Source organism: Lathyrus oleraceus, chromosome 5 (genome assembly GCF_024323335.1).
Source record: "Lathyrus oleraceus cultivar Zhongwan6 chromosome 5, CAAS_Psat_ZW6_1.0, whole genome shotgun sequence".
NCBI lineage: Eukaryota > Viridiplantae > Streptophyta > Magnoliopsida > Fabales > Fabaceae > Lathyrus > Lathyrus oleraceus.
Genome location: NC_066583.1, coordinates 580,780,358 through 580,790,266, shown reverse-complemented (window position 1 = coordinate 580,790,266; position 9,909 = coordinate 580,780,358). Strand labels below are relative to the sequence as shown.

Below are 9,909 nucleotides of genomic sequence, written 5' to 3'. Positions count from 1 at the left end.
ATCAGCAATCGTCAGATAAAAGCGTGCCCCAGGTATGCCTCAGGCGTTCCGATATTTCAACGCCTAAGTCACTCAAACTTCCGAATAAGATTTCCAGATTTCAACCTCATAAGCATGCATCGGAAGGGACCTCTATGTTTCAAAATGCAAATATTCTTATCAAAATAAACGGATGTTCTCGTAATCAGAATAGTAATGACACAAAAACAAAATTTACTTGACCGAACACACGCTTTATTGACTGGAATAAAAGATGGCTTACAACCGAGCAACACACAGGAAGCAAACCCTGGAAAGAGGTGATTGCACATAAAAGGAAAAAATCTATCCTAATGGCAACGTGAAACTGTGATCTCATCGGGTTCCAACTCAGTTACACCTCATATGTCCTCAAGACTTTCCGCACTTTCTGTCTTCTGAACAAGATGTTTCCGATCGGTCTCTGTCGGAGATTCTCCAAGTCCTCATGAGCACAGACGATCATGTCAGACGCAGTTGTTCGTTTCATTCCCTCTTTTGCCTGGACTGCCCTTTCGGGTTTTCAGTCCACCGGGATACCCTTTTTTGCCCAAGTCGCCCTTGTGGGGTTTTCAACTTGCCAGGTGTACAGTTTTTTTCTTTTTATTATCCCTAACTTTTGCCCGAACCTTTCTCCTTTTTTCTTGGTTCGCCGGGATGCCCTTTTTTTGCCTGGACTCTTTTATTCTTTTTGTCCAGCGGGTCTCTTTTTTTTTCACGAAGTATCTTCTAACTGCGTCCACATTCACAGGGGGTGGAAAATCATCATCATCCGTGGTCGTCAGCAACAAGGCTCTGTCAGAGGAGACCTTTTTTGACCATGAACGGACATTCATAATCGTTTATCCACTTGCCCCACGATCGTCTTGAGGAGGAAGGATCCTTTTCAACACCACATCTCTTCCATGCTACCCACGAGGTCGCACTTCTCGGTCAACAACACGCTTCATTTACTGGGTACAACTGCCCCATGATGAGTAACTGTCAGCCTCTTTTCTCAATCAGGCTCAATGTGTTATACCGAGTCCTCATCCACTCGCCCTTTTCTAACTTATCATCCATCCGGACTCTTCACAATGAAATCTAGCCTCCAGCAGGCAATATCACTTCCATCCCATACCGCATGAGGAAGGCGTTGCCCCAGTAGATGCACGTACCAAAGCACGACACTCAGGATACCAACTTCGTACTCAGCCACTATCATTGGTGCATTCACATGTTATCAGGGAAGCACTAGCTCACTCTCTTTAAACTCTCCCCATCAGACATCAAAACCCGTTCGGATTCGGGGTCAGGCCCCTCCTCCGGGATCGGTCACTCTCAATCTTTCGATTCGAGTACCTCGAGATGTCCTCATCAGGGACTTCAGACTTCCTTGGTTGACAATCATCAGTGGGCTGTTGGGCGAGATAACCATACAATGCCCTCCTCTTGGTTGCTTTCTAGGAGGTATACTGAATATCGTATTCAGTCGACATCACTTGCCCTCTCGCAACCCGTCCGTTCGATGCTAGCTCCTCAAGCACATACTTGATCAAATCCATTTTGGACATCCACAAGGTGGTATGAACCAGCATACACTGTCTCAATCGGCGAGCAGCCTATGCCAAAGTACATCAAGTTTTCTCGAGCAGTGAGTGTATTGTTTCACAGTCGATAAACTTTTTGCTTAGGTAAATTGCATGCTCTTTTCGACAAGACTAGTCATACTGACTCAATACGCACCTCATAGACCCTTTAAGGGCTGTCAGGTACCAGATTAGCAGTCGTTTCTTCCCCGGAAGGTATCAGAATCAGAGGTTCCTACTACTCTTCTTCTTTTTTTTTTTTTTTTTTTTTTTTTTTTGCAGGATCAACCTTGATTCCTTTTTTCTTTCGCAACATGCCTCGGCAGCTTGCTGGGCAGCACTCCATAAGTGCGCTAATTCGAACTCAACAGTATGAGTTATCTCTTCCTGTCAAACAACTTGATCCACCGGATGCCCCTCTTCTGCTTGGGACTTTGCCATCATGTCATCAACATGGCATTTGCTTTCACGATGAATCGTATCATGAAACAAAGTCACCCTAGACTTCTGATACTTGGCACCGGCCTTCTCGATACTAAACGACATCACCTTATAACCAGAAGGTGCCCCTTGTGTGATGGACATGGTTTACGTCATATCATCTGGCAACAGTTCAATCTGGTCTCGGCCAAGAAGCCATCCATGAAGATAAACTGAGCATTATAATCAATCCAATACCTCGTTGTGATGTACCGGGAATTCATCTTTCAGATTAGCTCAGCTCACATCTCGACAGTCCACACACATTCTCATCTTTCAGCACCGGTTTCCGCTTCCCTGGAGGACAGTCTTCTCTCCATGGTAACTCGTGCCTCCACAACAATGGTATCTTACCTTTGTGTATCTAGATACAACCAGGCGCACATATACCATCCTGTTCTTGACTTGCCTCTGAAGCGGCCTCAATATTCGCTTTCCCTTCTGACCTCGGCGGTACTTGGGATGGCAATCTTGATTCGCTCCTCGTGCGGTTGAATCACCTTCTCCTCTGGTTTCAACGACCCGGCTAATTCCAACAAATCACAATCTTCTTCGCCTTCTCCTTCGGCATGATAGATCGAATTGTCGAAGTCATACAAATGTGTAACCAAATTGTTATCGATGAGATCAGGAGGGTAATCACTTTTAAGGTTGGAACGAGACAAGTTCAAAAGAAAAACGAAAAACATTGCCATTTTTTTATATATTTTTTTTAAAAAAAAAAAAAACTGTAAAAAATGAAAAACAGGGAACACCGCTTTTAATCACAAAAACATCCATTTATTACTGATGCAAAACGTTGCAAAATGAAACACATGAGATGACCCTTACAATGGACCAGTACATTTCGGGCAAAACGTATGGCTTTCATGCAAACAACAATTGAAACACAGAAATACTACACTTCCGGATGAGTGACGGTGATGCTTTTGGAGGCCTTCCAATTGCCTGGTACGCACGACTTTATCCACAGCTCGAGCTCGCGGTCGCGGTCGATCTCTTCACTCACTGAACAAGCATGATCAGAATCCAGCATTCCTGCACTGACAAAGATGTACGGTGGATGACGTCCTCTGTTTGGTCTAGACGACTCTTGATCTGGATAACCAATCCCGAACATGTCTGCCTTTACCACTATGTCGATGATCCTGCCCCAACCTCGGGCCTCTTGGTTCTTCACCACCTCTAGAGCTTGTTTATAGGAAGAAATGGACAACTTCTTCTCTTTCTCGACAACAAGAGCGCTCTCCACCTGGACGGTTTCGATTGCTTGACTGGGTATTTCAAGTTTTCCAATGCCCATTTCTACTTCTTTCATCTTCTGGGTCGTGTCTCCCATCAATACACACCCCTCTGTGGCAACAGCCGCACAACCATTATCAATAACAGGGGAAACTCCATCCTGCACTAGAGGTTCTGGGACCACAGACATGGGAACCTTTAACTGATCTTCCTTAGTCATCTCCATTCCTTTCTTGACCTTTTTCGCCATCTTCATCTTTACAGGACCCTGCCTGGGTACAGGGTTGACATCCCCCTCCATGATCTGTGCCAAACTGATGATTTTGGAGTCCACCAAGTCTTGGACAACATGCCTGAAAGCCCTACAACCCTCAACACTGTGCCCGGGTGCCTCAGAATGGAACTCGCACCTGGCATTCTCATCATAGTTTGGAAGCCTCCGCTGCTGTTCTACAGGAATCAAAATCCTCGGCCGAACTAATCCCAGATCTCTCAATCTCCTGAACAAAAGGGTATAAGTCACAGGTGGTTCCTCAAACTGACGATCCTCCTTCTTCTTCCTCACCTGGCTCTTAGCTCTCGGTGCCTTCTGTTGAAGTGGTGGTTGTTGCAGGGGTACAGGTGAGTTACCAACAAGAGTGGTTACAGCAACAGCATAAGGATGATAACGATCCTTACTGCGTTCTTTCTTTGCTGGCACACCACTTGACTCAACCTCCTTTTTGAGCGGACCACTGTCAGAGAGTTTCTTTGCTACCGGGCCAGAGGGATTTGTTACATCGGATGATGAAGCCTTTCCCTGAACTTTCTCCTTGATCATCCAGCTCTCAATCCTTTCCAATCTCTCAGACATGGCTTTCTGCCCCAAGGCAAGCCCTTGCACAATACTGAACAATCCCCTCATCATCTCTTTCAGTTCAAGGATGTCGGCGTTGGGAAGATCCATCAGCTTGGATTTGTTGAGTCTGACTGTATGTCTGAATGGAAGAGCTATGCGTACCGGTTGACACCTACAAAACAACAAATGGGTTAGTATGACTCACACATGCAATGTCTATCCGTACCAGGAATATTCCTTTGATTTTGGTTTCACAGAGACAGATAATTTTTCATCAATAACATTCTGACATCTGGCTATCTCTCAACCAGAATCTTATTCAAAAGTGGACCCTGAGTACGGATAGACACGAGTTGAATGCAGATGAATGCGATGCAAATGCATGAATGCAAGCCATTGCGCCACCAAGTCATCTGAAGACCTATTCTCTGAACTAGTCACAGTCATCGGGACTAAGTCACCATAAATCCGACTTGGGGAGTTCCGAAATAAACGAAACTGGAGATCACATCACTATCATCACAGGAACATCCACTGAACGGATGACAGTCAGATCCTTTGAACAGGTACTTTCAAATTCAACCCGGGGATCCGAAATAAACGGAACCCATTGATAAACCACGGACAAAACTCCGGCGTCCCAGAAATAAATGTCCATAAATTTGGCTGAACCAAAGTCACCATCACAGCACCACTGGCAGAAACCGTATCTGTAGAGATCAAACCCTCCCCTCACTGGTAGGTTCTAAGAACAGAAGTTTGTCAGCTTCAGCCCTTCAGTCGAGAATAATACGTTTACCACTGAAGGTTTGGCATTATTACGGGATAAAAGACCTCTGCTGACTCCCCTCAACAGGATATCCTAAAGCAAGTTCCCAGTCTCGGGGTCCTCGGATTGAGCAGCGAGAATACGCCCACCAGAGCTAACATAATCACGTCTCGGAGGAGAGGCCTCGACTGAGTTCTCGGGAAAGGGTCACCAGAGTCGACGATTTCTAGAGGAATATCTGTCGTTATGGAACACCCATAGGACAGAATATATCCAAAAGAAACCTCGTCTGGAATGTGGGTCTCATGAACGACTTAACGTAGCAACATACCACGCAAGCCTCATGACTATCCACTCTAGCACCTATGTGTACACTCAAGCCTGGGTAGTGGGCTTATCTCTCATAGAACAGTCCCAACCCAACAAACAAACAACCCCCAGATACAGCAAGCATATGTACATGAATGCAATAAGGTAAAGCAGGTAAATGCGGAAAGTAAATAACTGTACAAAAGAATAAACACCCAACAAACAAGAAACCTACAAAAGCTAGGAGGGACTCGCTTAGGGAAACCAGTTCCCCAGCAGAGTCGCCAGCTGTCGCAACCCGAAAAATACGGTCTGCAAAAAAAACAACCGGCGAGAAAGAAAAATGACAGAAGAGTCGCCACCGTGCGTTATTTATCCCAAAGGAGGGAAAGGAAACGCTCGAAGTAAACCTGGAGAAAGGAAAGGAAAAGACAAGGTCTCGCAACCAAATCTTGGGTTCGGGAGTCGATTATGCGAAGGGAAGGTATTAGCACCCCTACGCATCCGTAGTACTCTACGGGATCCACTCTTGTTGTTCTCGTCTAAAGGGTGTATGTTTATCTAATGTACTATTTACTAAAAGAGAGGGTCAAAGAAAATGACTCGCACGAATGTCGCATCCACTGCATACGTATCTCATCTGGAATGAGAATCAAAGTCTTCGTAGCTCGGGTACCTATGGGTTAAAGAGGAGTGTGCTCGCTAAGACATCGCGTCTTATGCCTACGTATCTCATCGGGAATGAGAATCAGAGCAAAAAGTAGTTCAAACAACTACGGGAATAAGGGTCTCGATTGCAACGAGGGCGAGAGAAAAGGAAAGTCTCGATCGCAACGAGGGCGAGAGAAAGGATCGCAACAAGGGCGAAAGCAAACAAGGATTAGTTGTTAGTCGTTAGTCAAACTCGGCAAGACATCGCATCTTGTGCCTACGTATCTCATCTGAACATGAGAATCAGAGTTGCCGTAGTTCGGCTCACGCACACAAACGAACACAGGCAAACGTGGAGCCTGAATGCCAATCACTGGGCTTACATCAGCATCCGAACCAAAACACACACAAGAAGGCAAACGTGGAGCCCGATTGCCAATCACTGGACTTACATCAGCATCCGAACCAAACAAACTCACACTGGAACCCGAATGCCACTCGATGGACTTACATCAACTTCCGAGCACACAACAACACACACAAGGGGGTTGAGACACAAAGGTTGAAAAAGAAAAAGGGCGCCCGGAGAGACCTCGCACGGTCTCCTGCCTACGTACCTCATCTGGTATGAGAATCAGGGCGACGTAGTTCCCCTACATAGGGGTTGCCATCTGAATATGGACTTACAAAAGGAGGACACCAGTTGTGTCAAAGGAGAGTGGGCGATGTATTCGCGTCCTAGCAGTAGGTGTCGCAGCTCGCTGAATCGAGTCTTAGGCAGTTACCTCTTTGCAATAGAACGGACTACATGCCACAGGATCGGAGACGCTCGGAAAGGTCTAGAAGTGGGGGAAGCTCTGCCCTAGTGTTGTCATGCAATATGTACTTAAGTGTTAGGATTTACAAATGGGAATATCTACCTAAGGTTAGCATGCAAAGGAAATGAGGATTCTAACTATGTTATCATACAAAAGGATATGGGAATCCTACCTATGTTATCATACAAAGGGTTCTATCTAATGGGTGCTACCTAATCGGAACAACAATCGACGAATGGAGCGAGGAGAAGTGTTATGGATAAAGGTAGATGGCGATGCATGAAGCAATCGACTTACAAGGTTGATGGCGATGCATAAAGCAATCGGCTTACAAGGTTGACGAATACGTGCTGGTTCTGTTAGGTTTTGAAAAAAATGATTACTCGACGTTGGATCGAGGTTTTGATCTTGTTTTGAAATGGTTATCGAATGTTCATTTTAATTCTTGTATTAACAGATGAATAAAGAAATGAAAGAATATTATACATTTCATGGGAGAGGGATACATTTGTTATGAATGGGGGTTGACATGGCAATCAAGCAATATGAATATATGCCTCATACACCATACAAGTAGGCCACAGTTAATCACACAAGTAAGATATAAACAAGTATATAATCGAATCAAATAATCAAAGAATGAAATAATAAAACATTAAACAATGTATGAGTGTAAGTGCAAAGGAACCGACTCATTGTAAGAAAGCCCAAGAGTAAGCTATGTGAGGTCGATGGCGATGCTTAAAAAGCAATCGACTTACGAGGGTGTGAAAAAAGGGCTCGATATTAAATCGAGAAAATATGATTTTTATAATTTTAAAATGGTTTTGAATGAATGATGAAGTTAAAAGAAAACAAGTTTGCATTATTAACAAATGAAACTATAATTATAATACAACATAAACATGAAAAAAGCAATGCTAAAGAAAAGAAATGTTATATATGGGTATCGAACCCACTACATAAGGGGAGATGAACTAACTTCATCTCCACCCGGCCACAAGCTACCAGTTACGAAACTATGACCAACAAGCACCCCTAAACTAACCGAAACCCCTCAAAGAGAAAAAGAAACAAGCAAAAGGTCCAAGCATGGGCCACTGGACTGGGATTGACTAAGCCCACGAATCTTAAGTTCCAAACTCAGGTAAATGGAGGGGTAGCAAGGGAAAAGAACGATCATCAATAGCATTAGTGATATGGTGCCAATTCCAAAACACACTTTCTTCTCCCAATACTCAAAGGCTTAATACAGGGATTGTTGAGGAAACCAACTATGCACACAACCAATGCAAAAAACCGGTATTGAGAGCTAAAAACAGTTTTCAACACAGACAACAACCTTTAGGGTCTAAAAGGGGGCGAGCTATAACTCAAAAAATTCGCTTGAATCGGCAAACAGGGTACCGACAACGCAAACAAATCCAAAAAAACCAAGAAATCAATAAAGCAAAAATGGATTTTCGACCTTCTTGGAGGTTTGAAGGAAGAAATGAAAGAGAGAAGATTTTACCACTGCCTTACGATTTTGGTGATATGCCGACGAAAAAGTGTATCCAGAGTAAGTATCTTCGTTCTGCTTTGTTATTTCTTGTTCTACCTTCTCTTCTTCTTGATCTTTTAGGGTTTTCTCTTTTTGAATTGTAGCCACCGATTTTCGTCTCACTGATTTCTTCTGTATTTTTGGATTAGGGTTTATAGTCTCTATTTTTCCGCCTCCCCCTTCTGATTTTCTCCTCCTCTCTATTTATCTTCCACGCATTTTAGGGTTTGGAGATCAAAAGAGGTCTCTGCCAAATCCCCTTTTCATGTGCTCAGTCAGGATTGGCCTTACTTGATGCTAAATCAGAACCGGTAAACTGCACTCATGCTTTCTCTTCGTTTTTTGTCTGGATGCCAAATTGGGCACTCTTGAATTCTAACGCTTTACTGGCTATTATGTGTTACTGCAGTGAATTTCTTGTAACTTCCAGCTAATTCAATTGTGTTACTGCAGTGAATTTCTATTGCCACTACATTCGGTTGGTTTGTGAATGAGGACTCAAAAGGTTGATGGTTCCTTGTGTGAATTGCCATTACATGGAATTAGGTTAGTCACCTATTGAAACTGTTACAGGTTATGACAATTTGTAGGTTTAGATTGATGGCTTGTCAAATCCCAAATTCTGCTTAACATAATGCTTGTGATTACTTGTGATGTCCATTGTTGTTAGCACATTTGATCTGCTTCTGTTCATGTTGATGCAGGTTTGGACATTACAATGATTTTGCTGGCAGGATTTAGTCAAGTGGTCGTGTGCACTGCAGGTTTTGAGGTTGAATTTGTAGGCATAAACAAAAAGGCTGGACTCAGATAGAACATAGGAATCAACATCCTCATTTGCAAGGGAAGAAACAATGGTGCACTCAGCTGGTGCAAGAATCTTGTCCAATTGGGATTTTGTGAGAGATCTTAATCCCCTTCCTTGAGGGTCGGAGAAAAGTCCTGGAGCAGAAAAGGATATTTCCAACCTCTTTTCGAAACCTTCAAAACCAATTGCAGAAACTGCCATGGCCACAGTTCAAACAGAAAGAAATACAAAAGAAACAAGGAGAGAAACAAAAATTATAGTGGCAAGGAGAGGATTTGGAAAGATGTTGTTTGAAGGAGAGCAGGGACTTATAAGGAGGTGTCCATGGCAGGGTGTTTTGGTAAGCTGTTTGTGATTCTATTGTGGCAAGATTTTGCAGCAGGTTTTTTGCTTTACGGAACTGAACCATGTATCATTCAATTCATGCTCCATTTACTGTAACTTTTGATGGCTATTGGCATTCTGACTTGTAATTCCATCTTGGCAGGTTTGATGGCTGGCTGCATCTGAGAGGCTTTGGCTAGGTTGGTAATGCTGCAGTTATGTATTACTGCAAATGTATGGTTAGTGAAATTGGTGTATGTTGGCATTGTATTGGTTAGTATGACTGTTTGCTGTTGGACTGTGTTGGAATAATGTTTGTAATGTTGCAGGGTTGTTTTGAGATGGATTTCAGTTTGGTGTTAATGTGCAGGTGAAGTATTTGGCTTGATTTTGTGTTTCACCTGTGCATGTTAATGGTTCATGGTGTAGAATTCATGGAAAGCCCTTGCTGAAAGTGGTTTTAGATTGGCTGATATGAGTTTGGAAGTCATTTGTGGTTGAAATTGAATTCTAATGAAATGATGGTTTATATGTTGAATGA

The 9,909-nt window shown here is 43.4% G+C and overlaps 1 protein-coding gene across 1 annotated transcript; it reads right to left on the bottom strand.

The window, feature by feature from the left end:
* Positions 1-8,828: 8,828 nt before the first annotated feature.
* On the bottom strand, positions 8,829-9,245 carry LOC127082197 (S-adenosylmethionine decarboxylase proenzyme). The gene has a single exon (XM_051022433.1). The coding sequence runs from the start codon at positions 9,243-9,245 to the stop codon at positions 8,829-8,831; it is 417 nt and encodes a 138-aa protein (XP_050878390.1).
* Positions 9,246-9,909: the final 664 nt, after the last annotated feature.

Coding starts and splice junctions, on each gene's coding strand:
- LOC127082197 (XM_051022433.1), bottom strand. CDS start 9,245: ATGGCAGTTTCTGCAATTGGTTTTGAAGGTTTCGAAAAGAGGTTGGAA.